This window comes from Paraphaeosphaeria sporulosa (assembly GCF_001642045.1).
Source record: "Paraphaeosphaeria sporulosa strain AP3s5-JAC2a unplaced genomic scaffold CC84scaffold_5, whole genome shotgun sequence".
NCBI lineage: Eukaryota > Fungi > Ascomycota > Dothideomycetes > Pleosporales > Didymosphaeriaceae > Paraphaeosphaeria > Paraphaeosphaeria sporulosa.
This window is the reverse complement of record NW_017253364.1, coordinates 3017822-3032343: the sequence shown is the minus strand read 5'-3', so window position 1 is coordinate 3032343 and position 14522 is coordinate 3017822. Positions and strand designations below refer to the sequence as shown.

At 54.7% G+C, this 14522-nt stretch overlaps 5 protein-coding genes across 5 annotated transcripts in view; 2 read left to right on the top strand and 3 right to left on the bottom strand.

Annotated features, from left to right (window-relative positions):
• Positions 1–1605, bottom strand: CC84DRAFT_1164769 (uncharacterized protein). Its single transcript, XM_018178556.1, has 5 exons — positions 1456–1605; positions 1328–1346; positions 1089–1265; positions 820–994; positions 1–770 (listed from the first exon to the last, which is right to left on the bottom strand). Exons 1-5 carry the CDS (start codon positions 1471–1473, stop codon positions 167–169), a joined length of 993 nt encoding a protein of 330 aa, XP_018036881.1. The 5' UTR covers positions 1474–1605; the 3' UTR covers positions 1–166.
• Positions 1606–2820: 1215 nt separating this feature from the next.
• CC84DRAFT_1217720 (uncharacterized protein) lies at positions 2821–4179 on the bottom strand (the record flags this gene model as incomplete). Its single annotated transcript, XM_018182921.1, has 3 exons — positions 2821–3701; positions 3754–3970; positions 4039–4179. 3 exons carry the CDS (start codon positions 4177–4179, stop codon positions 2821–2823), a joined length of 1239 nt encoding a protein of 412 aa, XP_018036880.1.
• Positions 4180–6360: 2181 nt separating this feature from the next.
• CC84DRAFT_1187388 (uncharacterized protein) lies at positions 6361–9189 on the top strand (the record flags this gene model as incomplete). Its single annotated transcript, XM_018180927.1, has 7 exons — positions 6361–6842; positions 6898–7736; positions 7782–8008; positions 8065–8251; positions 8297–8351; positions 8408–8450; positions 8524–9189. The coding sequence occupies 7 exons, from the start codon at positions 6361–6363 to the stop codon at positions 9187–9189; spliced, it is 2499 nt and encodes an 832-aa protein (XP_018036879.1).
• A 2847-nt stretch (positions 9190–12036) lies between these two features.
• On the top strand, positions 12037–12276 carry CC84DRAFT_1092528 (uncharacterized protein; the record flags this gene model as incomplete). The annotated part of the gene is made up of 1 exon (XM_018174462.1): positions 12037–12276. A coding segment is annotated over one exon (240 nt), but the record flags the coding sequence as incomplete, so codon positions are not given.
• A 1807-nt stretch (positions 12277–14083) lies between these two features.
• The window catches only part of CC84DRAFT_1196515 (HET-domain-containing protein), a gene marked incomplete at its 3' end in the record, with an annotated part of 4328 nt that continues 3889 nt past the window's right edge, over positions 14084–14522 (bottom strand). The window contains exon 3 of the mRNA XM_018181469.1: positions 14084–14515. Coding sequence (XP_018036877.1) covers positions 14084–14515 — 432 coding nt within the window. The remainder of the gene's footprint in view (positions 14516–14522) is intronic.

Below are 14522 nucleotides of genomic sequence, written 5' to 3'. Positions count from 1 at the left end.
CCCGCCACCCCGTTCCTTGTGAGACCCGTAAATCTTTTTGTCCTGACGGCCGATCGGCCCACATTTCCTTTCATGTTGCATTCACACTGTTCAGATGACGGTCGTTAAACCATCAGGTAGGCATGACGTTCGCAGTTCATGCCGTTTCCGCAATCAGGGAAACACACTATGCACCCAGGCTGGGGAAAGCGTTGTTGTCGTTGAGGTTGGGGCCGGACTGGGCGCCACCACGGGGGCCACGTCCGCCGCCGCCACGGCCCTCGCCGCGACCTTCACCGCGACCACGGCCACGGGAGTCGCCGCCACGACCGCCACGGCCCTCGCCACGGCCACGACCACCACGGCCGCGTCCGCCAGTGTTCTCGCGGGGAGGAGGCTGGAGCAGGCGGTCTCCGTCGAGCTCAACGAAAGCCTTCTCCTTGCGCTCACGAGTGCGCTGCTTCTTGCCTCCGGTTCCGGCAAAGTACTCCTCGTTCTCCTCGCGGGTAACGGCCTTGCCCTCGGGGAACTTGGCAGAGCTGCCCTCGTTGGCCTTGCGCACCTTCTGCTCGCCAAGGTCAAGCTTCTTCTGAGCGAGCTCAGCGAGGTACTGCTCGTAGGACTTGGTCTTGTCCTCAGGCTCGGGCTCAGCGACGTCTTCGGGAGCGGCGTCCTCAGCGACGGCCTCCTTCTCGTCCTTCTGGGCGATGGCCTCGCCGGCGGTCTCGTCGGCCAACTCGCCTTCACCGCTGGTAGCTCCCCATCCGTGAGCGACTTGCTTCTCGTGGTCGCTAAGCAAAGTTAGTGAAAGAGTGGAAAGATTGACAAAGCACGACGTACCCGACAACGCCACGGCTCTGGCGGTCGCCCCTAGCGCCACCACGGCCACCGCGACCTCCGCGACCACCACGTCCACGTCCGCGGCCACCCTCACGAGGGGCATCACCACCCTCACGGTCAAAACCTGCACCTCGGCTACGGTTCTTATCCGCACCTACGTTGCGATCCCGAATGTCTGCACATGTCAGCGGGAGTGCCAGAAGCGGGCGCCGCGCATCCAGGCCGTTATGGCTCAGCGCGGGCGCTGGAGCCTGAGGGGGCAGACATACAGTTCTCGTTGGCGTTGCCAGAGTCCCGGGGAGGGCGGGAAGAAGTGGTAGCGGCGCCGGACCGTGCAGGAGCTTCGGCGGGAGCATTACGCTTGCCGGTTCTCGCAGCGGGCTTGTCGACAGTCTTGACCGGCGGCTGGGGGGTAGCGCGCTCGGGGTCGAGCTCTGGGTCGTTGCCTGTCGTGGTAGTTAGCGGGGTTTTTGGGTCTCGCGAGCGTGTCGCCATGGTTTCAACGCACCCAGCAACTCGTAGAGGTTCTGCAGAAAGTCAGCGATGCGTTCCAATGTGCGATTGAGGCGCTGCGTGGGCGTTGCGAAGAGTCTTTGAGCCTCTCGCGGGGCTCTGACGCAAGGTGGGTTAACGCACCTTGGAAGCGATGGACATGTTGAGGAGTTAAAGCGCCTTTCGCGCTTGTCCTTCTAGACGCTCAATCTGTCGGAGGACGGTGAAGAATGCGAGAGCGGGCCCTGGTGTGCAAGGGTCGCGGCTCTCAAGATGCAGGTGGATAGCTCGGAGCAGTCGCAGTTGGCGTTGAGGATGGACGGTAATTTTCGATTGTGGATGGAGCTCTTCGCTTAGTCAATAGCGGCCCGTGCAGCCCTCGAGACCTCGATGCATTCAGCAGGCCAGGAACTCTTTGTGCATGTCCTGCTTGTGGCTGCTTCTGCGGGCTGGAAAGCAGGCTCAGATTTACACATGTCACCGTTCCGACAGAGGCCATATACCATAGGAGACAACGATGTGTTTCTCGATGCACCACGGGCAGCTGCCCCTCACTTCGCACGTTGACTGAGCGACAAAGGCCTACCCCTTCTTCTCGCCGTGATCAATGTGCTGTAAAAAAAAAAAAAAAAAAAAAAAGGCCTTCTCTATTCTCTAAAGTCGGACTTGTCTCTGATTACAGTTGCGCTTCCTTCCTGCTGTAGCACATGAAGTCTGTGGGCCACCACAGTGCGCTAAGCTCGGACGGTCCACGGATACCAACACACCACTTCGTAAAGCGGGGACGAATTGATGATTAAGAGCAACGCATTCATGTGCCCTCACGCAATTGACCATGAATCGATACCCGAAGCTGCTTCGCAGATTTTCGCCTGTTGCTGGGAAGCTTTGGCGACGTCAGAGCCGAATTGAATTAGGTTCGTAATTTGATCTGTGCGTCTCCGCCGCCACATGAGGCGTCCGGGGTAAAGATGACGTTCGCATCCACGACACTTACAAGCCGTCTGTGGCCAACCTCACTCATTGAAGTGCGAGAAATATTGTGGTAGGAAAGACCAAGCTGACCTGGCCGTGAATATTCACAACATCTACTGAGTCTCTGGACCGAGTAGACCCATGCTGTGGCCGTTAATATGGAGCAGTGAAACCGTGACTGTCCAAGTCACATTCCGTAGCAATAACCCACCTAGCTCCAACCCCCCAGTAGCTAAAAATGACTTCCCAAACATAGACTTTTAATAATGCCGCCCATCCCGAAGAAAACAAATAGAGTCAATGGCATTCGTGGGGTAATCCTTGCCTTGGACAACAAACGCCGTGGTCGAATCCTCGACCATGTATGACCCTCTGACGCCCGCTTGTAACGACAAAAGCAATTCGCGCAAAGTCACAAAAATGTAAGCATATTCTCGTAATGTCTTCGTACCATCCGAGAACAGCAGTTCAGAAGCCGCCCTTTGGTATATTATGTATACTGATCATTGATCACGTAGGCCATGATACTGTTCCTCATCTCGATTCGTACATCGTCGGAAAGTGCATGCTGGCGGACAGTCCAAATGGATCCGCATCTAGCATTGGATCGTAAGGGTCGAAGAGATGGTTCATCCCGTTGAACGCATGGTTTGCTTCGTTGGCCGCTACTGGGCCGTTGTTCGTATATGGCGGGTTTTGGGCAGGTGGCATTGGAGGCTGCATGTTTTGCGATTGCATCGCGTTCGACTGGAAAGGATTTGGGTACGGACCAGGCCCGGCGGAGTGGTCGCTAGGGTCTTCCTGGTCGAGCATATCATTCTGCTCGTCGTACTCTTGCTCTAGTTGGGTCATGTGCTCAGAATATGGAGTCGGGAAGTATGCCTGTGTACCGCCAGCGGTGCTACTCTGGGTCATTACACTCGCTCCGCTGCCCGTGGATGCGCTCGATAGACCGTTCGATGATGGTTGATTTGTGATGACGGATGGCCGCTGTGGGCCCATTATGGGAGTAAACTGAGATCTAGGCGGCTGCGGCTGCAATTGCTGGTGCCGCTGAGGTTGTTGTTGTGGAGGAATGGACCCGAAGTTGGGAGACACCGATGTGCCGTGGGCAACAAAGTTCGGCGAGCGCGTAGCTGACGCGACGGGCGAGGGAAGATGCGATCCGGGAGTAGGCTGCGACAGTGGTGAACGATTTGGGATTGCTCCGTCAGGTTGAATCATGGGTAGACCAGGCACACCTTCAGCCTTAGGCAGCCCTCCCATTGATCGGCGGTTTTGCTGCTGTCTGTTCAACATTGCACGCTGCTGTAGCGGAGGCTGATTTGGTGAAGCGGTCGTAGGCGCATTTTGGCGCGTGGGACCCAGGTTGGGACTGCCTGTCTTTGCTTGGAGCTCAGCCTGCACGTCAATACCTGTGTGTTGTCAAACCAATGGCCAGGGGCAGCAGTCTGCAAGTGTGAGTACCTTTCTCAAGCAAGATCCTTTCTAGCAGCGAGTTCTTGTACCGGAGCATCAAACACTCGTCGGCGGCGCTGCGGTGGCTTTGCTGCAGGTTCTGCAGCGTTTCCTCGTGGTGCTTGATAGTGCTTTCGAGTTGCTTGATGTACTCGGTGCGCCGCTCGCGGAAGGCAGCCTGGGCCTGACGGTTGCGCTGCTTGCGCTCCTCGGAGGTCGCATATATCTTGCGGCGGGTTAGCGTGGACTTGGACATGGCGACGTGCTGTGCGCCAGGCACGGTGGGTAGCTCACAGGCTTGCGCCCGCCTTTGCGCTTCTGCTGCTGCTGCGGGTTGTCCTGGGTATATGCAGCGGGCTCGGGCTCAGGCGACGAGGCAATGGAGGAGGTCGAGCCATCCCGCTCAGCCTCCTGCTTGCCCACTGGGGCCGTCATATCTGTTACGAGACTATCACCCATCTGCGGGCAGCGTGCCCCTCCGGACGATAGGGAGGGGCACAGACGCCAAGCGCAGCGTGACGCGACAGGCTGAGGGACGACGAGATGGCCGGGGAGAGCTCTGGACGGCTAAGCGCGCGGTATGGACAGCCGCAGCGGCGGGTCGGCGGTTTGCACGTGTGTGTGTGTGGAAGCTGTTGATAATGACTGATAAGAGGGCTGCTACGGAGGCTGTGGGTGGTCGCGCGCAGAAGCTGTGAGGTAAGACTTTATGTAAAGGAAACAAACGTCCAGCGGAGGCGGGAGAACAGCGATTCAAAGGGGCCGGCGCAGGGCCTGCGTCACGGGCTATCGATAGCACGAGCGAGAGCTGCTGGCTGCTGGCTGGCGGACGCGTCTGCGGTGCAGGCTGCTGTGCGAATGGCAGGCTGGCTGGGTGTGCGGAGAGGCTGCCCGTGCCAGTAATGCAATGTGCAATGTGCCCCCGCGACGAAAACTCTTCGCAGCCGTCGAGCGGGCGTGAGTGAGCGCCGCACACCATGGCGGGGCGCGCACCAGTGGACGCGCCGAGGCGAGCTGCAGGCCCATCGGTGCTCACGCACGCTAACGGGATCGCTTCACTGCGAGCGGAAAGGTGCGCAATCCGCGCAGCGGCGCCACAGAGCCTTTGTCGTGCATCTCCGGCATCTCCATGGACAAGGCCCTTGGCGGAGCGCTGCCAACGGCGTCCTCGATGCTCTTAACAGCGCGACTGCCAGCGCGCGCGGGCTCGGAGTTGGATGGCTGCACTCGTCACTTCCCGCGCGACCGTCTGCCAACTTTCCGCACACGAAAACGGTGGCTATGGAGCACCCAACACGACCTGGCGACCACGCACTCCGAAAAAGCAACCCGGCGGCGGCCAGCGACCGACCGGCAACACAGCAGCGAACACGCGCCGTGAGACGTATGCATCGTGCCCTAGCGCCATGAGGTCACTGGCCTCTCGCGGTGAGGCTGACGCCTGCAGGGACGCGAGCTCGAATCTTGATCTGATAACAGACGGCGCATAAGACTGTCCAAGAGATGGACGTGGCCCATGGGGAACAAAACACGCTCTGGTGGGCGCAGTTGCGAGACCGACGACGGTCTCTTTCCTCGACCTTTTCGACCGACGCTTGGGTGGGGCTACACGCGCTTCACGCCCCGACGACAGCCTTGGCCTGTCCACCTGGCCAGGTCACGCTCTTCTGGTTCGGATCAGGCAATCCGGGGAACCCTCGGATGCGCCGCATGGTGCAACTTGCACTGAGTCTCGCATTAGGACCTGGAGCACAGTTGCACCGTAAGGACTCCGCGATGTCGCTGGCATACCTCACCGCTCGCTCCCATCGCAGACGAAGGAGCAGTCGACACGCACTTGGTACATGTCACCTGCGCACTCACGGATCCAAGCCTAGAGCCGTTCCAGAACATGCCAACGAAGGCTGGCGGATCCACTGTTCCGACTTCTGCACCGTCTGCGCTTGGTTAACTATATAGGGATCGCTTCGCAGGTCACGTTGCTCCCCAAATTTACTCCGAACCGCCAAGGTTTGGAGCATCGTGACTTGGGGTCCAGTTCGGTCCGACTTCGACCAAAGTTAACAACGCACGCAGCGAGTCAATCTCCACAAGGGTGTTGATCGTAGAGCTGCGACGAGGCAATTGCACCCGGACGTCTTTTGGACGAATTGTAGTTCTCACGTCAGGTAAGGTCTATACCTGGCCATAATGTGACGGTGTTCACAGAATATTGCAAGTGGTGCTGGGATTGTGCTGTAGAAATGATCAATGCAATCCTTCGTGTGAACTTCGTCGTTCGTCACTTCTCCAAGTCTTACTCTTTCCGTCTACAGCGTACTCCTCGGTAGGAACATACCTTCCTCGATCTTACCATGACGCATGCAGCAGCCTCAACACCATGTACACCGCAAGCATTGCGCCGACGGCATGCGACCTTCAAACAACACCTTGGATATCGAGCATCGACATAGTCTCACATGACTTTCTTCCTGTTCCCAGCAGCATCGGATCCCGCACAAACAGAAATCATCTGGTCAGCATCTAATCGCTACGCCTTGCGCCTGCGCTCGGTCTATATCCGTGAAGTTGTTCTCAGGCGGATTCGATTCCATACGCATCGCTGCAGCTGACGGTATGACATTGGCCTTGTCCGAGTTCGCGGGCCGGGTGCTGAAGGGATCAGGTCACCCGGAGTCACCTCCAGGCAAAGGTCCTCCACTCGAGGCTCGTCTTTCACTGGAGCGAGCAAGCGGCTCTGTACACGTAACACCATCCGGATCAGAGGGACCCGTCAGCAAAGACATGGTGGGCGGCAGCAGCGGGGAATCTAGGGGCCATTCGAGCAACATCACGTCTTGGGCAAGGACGCGCCCATTGTCAGACATTCGCGAACTTACTGAGCCAAGCCTGGCCGATTCTATACCAGGGAGGCTTCTTTCCGACAAGCATCTCCCGCGAAGCGCATCACGAAATGAATTGACGCGAAAACCGTCTGTTGCATCGAGGCGGCCTAGCCTCGACACAAGACTTGCAGAGAACAGAGAGCCTGACGGAAAACCAAGCATCGACAGCAACGGTGTTAGATCAGCGCACCGAGGGCGATCTGGAGAGGCTTCGTAAGTCACTATGGCGCCCTCGATACATCCTACGCATGCTAAACCGTAACTACAGTAGAACACCATCGCCGGCAGATCTAAGCATTTCCAGCATATATAGCATTCCACCTGGCAGCATTCCGCCTCGATCATCCTCCAGGATAAGAGCGCGTAGTGCGTCGAGAAATCGGATACCTCTACCAAGCTCATCGCTGATTCCGCTACGCGTTCCTGTACCATCCCTCAACAACGTCCCTACAATACCTCCACCTCCTCCTCACGGCGTCGGTAATACCATACCTCGACATGGGCATTCACAATCACCTCTTCGCAACGTTGCAGCCCCTGTCGCACATGACACTTGTCGACGCCCGCCGTCTAGGACATTCATACGTGAACCGCTTTCCGCCGAGCTCCTAGAGTATCCCTCACACCGACATCCGCGCGTACATCTAGGACTAGATCTCTCAGCAAGCCTCTTCGTTGGAGGGGGCTCGATCGATGGTACTGTCCAGATCAACGTAGACGATGCCGACCGAACACGTCATAAAAAGACACTAGCCATTGCACGAATATCCATTGACCTAATTGGGCTTGAGGAAATGAGTGGAAACAGACGATCCGTATTTCTTAATCTGGCTACGGAACTCATTGATGAGGACTACCCACCACCACAGAACATGGTGGACAGCCAGGGACAGATCGGACGAGATGACCCATTCTGGCATTTGATGCCCTCTATTACCAATCTACCATTCTCGATGAGCCTACCGCTCAACGTCGGTCCACCGCCTTTTCAGTCCAAAACTGCTCGAATTCGATACATCCTCTGCGTCTCCCTGCTCATTCGTGACCAAGGAAAGCAATACATAGTAAGGGTGTCGGACGATGTACCGGTACTGTCCGTCTACGATCGTAAGTGACACACTGCCATACATGGACTTTCTGACAATGCTCCAGCTGAGAAGGCTCTCATGTCTCTCCCAAGCCCTCTCACCGCGTCCGATGAGTGGATGAAGCCTCGCGATACCGCGCTTGAGATTGTTCGGTTGACAGCTGGCTTACACCGACAAGTATGGGTCAGCGGAACCAGCATATATGTCGACGTACACGTCGCCAATAATAGCCGAAAGACAATCAAGAAGATAGAGTTGCATTTGGAGCGAGATATCCTCTGTTACAAACATGTTTGTTGCGAGATGAATACAGATGGAGCTGCTTGTCTGACATGATGTAATGACAGGCAGCCGCGTCTACGATGGAGAAGTCAGCAAGCCAGGCTCGTATTTTTGACAGCAACGAAAAGTCTATTCTCAGCAAAGCCATCACCAAGCAAGGTGCTGCTGGGTGGCACGGAGTTCCTGCCCATACCTCGCATGTCCGCACATGTGATATAGAGGTTCCGCGCGGACACGCCACAGTCAAGTGTGGTATGTACAACGATCGCAATCCATAAGAGAAGTTAACAGAAGCAGGGAAGTACTTCGAGGTTCGCTACTTCCTCAATGTCATAGTGGGAACATCTCACACGTGTGTTGTCCTGCACCGCCCATGTGGGTTCAATGAATGAGCCTAACATGACGTAGAAAGCTCGTGACGGTCCAGATACCCATCGTACTCATTCATATGGTATGCTCGCAATTCCAATCATTCCACTCGTGCAATTCTGCCACGTCAGGACATCAACTCACGCTCCCCACAGAATTCTCTTGATGTCGTACCCAACTCGGTGGCCCAGGTTGCCGCCGCCATTGAAGAAAAGCGTACTGCACGCACCTATCAACGTGGCCATTCTCCAACCCGCCTGGGTCGCCGTTCGTCGCGCTCTGTTCAAGGTCGCGCTTTTGCTGCTCCACGCATGCAGTCGCTCGATCGAATGCGCGCACAAGCCGAAGAAATCCAGGACCTGGGTAAGATCCTCGACCAAAGCCCTCGTAAATACAGCCTTCGAAGAGTGAACTCGAATTTTGATTACCATACGCCACCGAGCAATCGAAAAGGAAAGATACTGGCCGAAGGCGACGTGGCAGATCTACAAAGCCGTCTCAGAAAAGTCCGATCGAACGAGACGCTTGGCTCGAGAGCAAACATCATTCTGAGGGGTAATTCGACGAGCTCAAGGAGAGGCAACCGCTCTGCGCTGGGCTTCCGCGAAGCGGAAGTGCGAGAGGACATGGAGCTTAGAGGGCTGGGTCCTTCGGGCGAGACACCGTTCAAGCAGCGTCTGGAGCGCAGCCGTGAAAGACAGTACAGGTTTACGAAGAAACGTAGTGTGGAACGGTGGAAGGGCGTGGCAAATGCAGGAGTTGGGTGGTTCAAAGGGAGTGCTGGGGGAAAGGATGAGAGAGAGCGCGATGGGTGGATTTAAGATCTTCATCTATTTATTTGCGTAACATTGCGCAACTCTCCATCGCTTAAGCACTTTCTAACCTCGTATGAGTTAAGTAGGTAGGTATTACTAAGCGAAACTGCGTTCGTTGGAGATTTTGGCTGTTTGTATTCGTATGTATTGGTTTGGGCATCGCTATTCCTCACGCTAGGGGACTATCTTTTACAGTGTAAATGACCGAGTCGAGTCTGGACATTATTGAGCTATTGCGAGCAGCTGCTGTTCGCCCTGGCCGGTTTTCTTAGGCATTGGGTTGCATCGACACAGGCGCATGTAGTGACGGCAGCTCCCCACCTTCTCCGTCACCTTCACCTGGGCAACCAAACTCGGCCGTCGCTCCATCGCCCTACTCCACGGTGGTCTGTGCGGAGCAAACGGCAAACGGACGCGTACAAAGTCTCTCACCTGCCACTGTCGCTTTCGTTTCTCTCCACCAACACCTCGCGTCTCTGACAGCGTGCCACCCCCCGGTGTCTCTCTCTCAAACACACGAGTGCGGTCCGTTCGCCATAACGTTAAAGCACAAAAATCGCCTTTTTCCCCTTCCTGGCGAACTTCGAAGAAAGGATCGGGTTTGAAAACAACGCCTCAGCTGCACTTCTGTGCACCACCGGTGGATAGTGGGGGTCCTCTGCGGCAATGCGTCCGCACGACACTGGCCGAGCCTTCGATCCAGTCAGCGACGAGCCATCGGTGAGTCCCGTACTCAGTATCTTATGCTGCGGCGCCGCACACCGGGTGTGACTTTGCGACGTCGAAAGTTGATGGTATCGAGACCTGTGTCTATATGGCTATCCTTCGGGACTACCTTGGACTTAGCCAAGAGGGCAGGCCAGACGCGTTCGAAATGACCACGGCGGTGGCGCTCACGTGAGTCTCACAGCAGCTTGTTTGTTTGCGGTTGACTGACTTCGTCACAGGGTTTTTTCCAAGAGCGATCTCAAAGTCATGAGCTTCCCTCCGAACACACCGAGTCCGCGTCAGTAAACCCGGTAGCCGGATGTCCCACGCAGACATCCCGGTGCGTTTCCGCGCGCGGCACGAGCAGGTAGGTCCTCGTCGACCTTCGGATGCTTCCCCAAGCGCGGCGACCACCACCAGGACAGAACACCGGACGCCGTAGGTGAGATGTGGTAAACACAGTGCTTGAACTCGGTGATGGGGCACAGGTCCTGCGGGGCTGAAAGACCCACCCGGGGGATGGTAGGGGGCGCCTGCAAAGGCAAATGTTCGGTACTCGTTTTCCCGGCCAGCGCGAAACTGAACGTACTGTCCTTCAGTGGCGGCTCCCTTGAGGGGTACGGCTGTCCAGGCGGGAGGGGCCAAGCGGGGTTGATCAGGAGCGAGTTGGTGCGCGCACCTGGGGCGTATTGTTTTTCATTGAGTTGGCTGCCGGTGGCGACTGCTTGAGGAATAACTGGGGTGGCGGTGAGCTGGTGAATTGGTTTGAGAAAGATGTGGTATGGTGGATGTCTGGCGGGAATGGAGATTGTGTTTTGGTCTAGCCTCACGAAAGCACTGGCGCGTGCACAAACAATTTAAGATCAATGTGACTGACAGGAGATGGTTGTCTCAGGCTCAAAGCTTTAGCATCTGAGACTGGTGCAGTGGTTGTATGTAGTATAGACAAATAATGACGTGGAAGAATGGAACGTGAACTCACCAAAGACAATTGTCAGTCTCAGCTGAATGAAGTATCGGGGCCTGATAGCTCGCTGATGAGATCGTGCCTTCTTACCCGATTGAGACTTTGTGTCCCTTTATTTACGCATACGGTAACTCGATGTAAACATCCGGGTACGGCGATTGAATTGGTGGAAGGTGAACTGCTATGAAGATATGTCTGTCGAGCGGGTAGATCTAGCTCTGTACTTAGCGTTTGAAAGGTATTCCCATGATCACAGGCCAGGATATAGTTGGAAAACGTGATCCACCCTGTGTTGATCTTCTTGTGGTCCTAGACATTGGCGCAGCGGCGGGTTAGCGGTTGCCAAACCACAACGCGGGGTCACCCTATAACAACTCAGGCCACGCTGACTTACACGATTTCAAAACCTACCAACGGCCTCTGAAGTGTTCGCGCTAACCCTGAGCCGCAATTGTCTACAACAGGCGCCAATCGATCATGGATACATCACTCCTGGACCCTGAGCCCGATGCATGCTCTCCCTGGAAATGTAGAACCTCAGGGCAGCTGTCCTCACTTTTCATATCCTTGGCGCGGGAAGTATGGATTTAATGATGACAACAGGAGAAACGAAAATATTCAGACCTCCCTCTTGGTACCTAGGGCTTGGCAGGAGTACTTCAATGATTCATTGCGGAAAGGGCCAAACATAAGCCTCGCACCTCCGCTCCCCTATCTTGAGTGCCCACATTGCTACGCGGGCTGGTCAGTGCATCATATCTTGCGAATGTGTTTTCTTTTCACATCTGAACAGGGCCGGTGAGAAGAGGCCCAAATAAAGCCCAACTTGTGATACACATTGAAACTAATTTGCTGCCTTTGTGGACGGCAGAAAAACCTGTGACTGGAGCGGTGACCTCTGTGCGATGGAGCAAGTGGATGGTGACCTGAAACTCGCGGAGTGCTACTCCTACTCCAATGATGTCCCAGTAAGTCAAAGCACACACTCTCAGTACACCGTTTTATCCCCAATTGGGTTCTCCGGTGCCTACTTTCACGAGTTTTAATTCATCTGCACAGCACCGCTGACTTCACGCTTCAGGCCAAGAACACCATTACCATGGAGTGCGCGCACGTGGTCTTCCAGTCGTGGCTCATCACTTTTGTAAGGATCGCACTTCACAAGAAATACCTCCCTCTTTCCTCCTCGATGTTGCCAAGGGACCATAAACCTTGAGCTGCGCCGGTCGCTCCTCCCGGCGAGCAAACTCTATTTTTCTGAACTCAAGGTCAACCGGTTGTCAGACCCAAACTTAACAGACTGCTCCCAATGCACAAGCTACGTCGGCCTTGAGGACACCATCCGGGACACAGCCGTATATCCATGTTGCGACGCCAAAACATGTGTTGCATGCAGAGCATCCCGGACTCTGCGATAGCGACCCATACGTGCAACTCTTCATCCAAACCGCCGCCAGCTGTATATGACGACCTTGTCCTCAATGCAATATAATGATCTTGCTCAGGTCAGGTTGTATGCACATCACGTAGGTCGCTTCGCCTTTGTTCATGACGCTTGCTGACGGAACCGTAGCTGCCACTGCAAGCACAAGTTCTGCTACCGGTGCGGCAAAATCTGAAAGACATGTACGTGCTTCGATGTTCAGAGCGTTATTTGTTGGACCACCTTCCCAGTGCAACGGCGGCGGCACAGAGGGATCTCTCGTGGAACCAGGGGCTTGTCGCAGGTCCTTCCTGTACGGGAGGTCTCTGCGTGCACTATCAGGGAGGTGATCCTCGCTGCGATGGCGGGCGGCCGTTCAGTCTATGCGATTTGAAAAGTGCGACCGCGTTCATTACTGACGTTGCGCTAATGGCCTTCCTTGAAAGGAATAGTATAATAACGTGTCACTTTGTGAGGAGCGAGCAGTTTACTTTGATTTTAAACCTTCTACCGGACCAATGACTTACAAAGGGATGGTGGTATTCACTGTGGCCAATATTGTGATGTGTTCGTGGCCATCTCCCATCCTTCGACTAGAATGACAAAGAGTAACATGCTAGGGCCTGCATGAAACTAGCGCACATCAAGTAGGTCACGAGCACGAGCTTGGATTTTCTTTCTACAGAATACAAAGAAGTTGTGTCGTACCAGGACTGTGTACTACTACAAGTAGAGTAACGTCTATCCCTGTAGGTCGAACATCCCACCGCGCAGAAACGTGAACATCCTTCACGCGCCGCGACTCTCAGTCACGCCCTGCTATAATCTTTTAGCTGCATAGCTGACATACTTTAAATGCGACCCTACCAGCTGCTAGGCTTCAACAACAAAAATTACAGTGTTGAAATTAGACTTTCAGTCGTTATGTTGGTGGCACTAGAAGCTCCAACAGTAAGACACCCTTGCTCTATTGCAGGTAACTGCATTTAGTGTCGCTTCGGGGGCCCTAAAGCATAGCCAGCTACACTAAATTACAGCGTATAAGAGTTCATGCTGTGTAGTCCTTGTCAACATATGCTCCGGATTTGTCCGTAAAGCAAGGCAAGCTTATGCGTTTCGACAAGATGTTAGGATCCGAGACGAACGGTCATCTGAACCACACATGTAATGAGGAGTTCGACCAGTGTCGCGAGTACGACACAAGGTCACGTGACTTGATCAGAGTGATCAGTGTGCCAAGCCCACTGATCATGCTGAGCAACTCGCATACTGATCACTGAGCACGACTTGATCACCTCGATCAGGGTGATCAGGTAACTGATCAGATTCAGTATATAGGATCGCGAGCATGAACTCTCATACTCGTGTTCAACCTGTTTATCAATCTATCGTTTGGATTACACTTAGGCCATACTGTTGACTCGTTACACTTCGCAAGATACTATCATATCAACAAGACCCCTTCCCTTCCCCTCAGTTGTCTTGCCCGAGAACCAACCCTAACCCTTTAGGACTAGCTACCCTTCTGGATTTAACACAAGAGTACTTTGGGCGCTTACGTAGTAGGCGGCCTGCATTGTGCACCACGCTATACGCAGCCCAAGGTGTAGCGTATCCTTCTAGAAGCTTCCCTCTAAAATCATAAGCATCTAGTGGCTATGTCGCTCTCGTTGGATTCACGAAGCTTCGATGCGGCAAAGAACTACCATGTATATATATACATGTGCTTCTCCGGCCCTCTACAAATGACGATTTAGAAAAATAATATAGGAGAAGAACATGTAAAGCCTTCGAATATATTATCACGTAAAATAACATATCCAAAACTTTCCAGACCGTGTACCTAGACCAACACATGTATTCGACATAGCTGAGCAGTATGGTCGATATTCTGTTGGGAGCCACAGCACGTTCTGACTATCACAAGAGATCCAGGTAGCATCTGAGCTAACCGCTATTCGTTGACGGACAGATTGGTAGGGTTTTGTCACATTGTCAAAATGTAGCGATGCAAGAATAGAGACGAGATCGGCTGAGCTGACGCTGCTGCTATAGCCCTCAAGTGTCTGCAGGCACGCGCCGCTGCTCGCATCCCAGATCTTGACGGTCTTGTCGTGCGACGCCGACGCCAGCCTCGCCGAGTCGTGTGAGAAGGCCACTGAGCTGATCGAGTGGCTATGGCCCTCGAGCGTCTGCAGGCACGCGCCGCTGCTCGCATCCCAGATCTTGACGGTCTTGTCG

Excerpts from the sequence above, each read along its gene's own strand:
- CC84DRAFT_1164769 (XM_018178556.1), bottom strand. Across the intron at positions 995-1,088 it reads TGGCAACGCCAACGAGAACT|ACATTCGGGATCGCAACGTA; the intron begins GTATGTCTGCCC and ends TGACATGTGCAG. Across the intron at positions 771-819 it reads CAGAGCCGTGGCGTTGTCGG|CGACCACGAGAAGCAAGTCG; the intron begins GTACGTCGTGCT and ends AACTTTGCTTAG.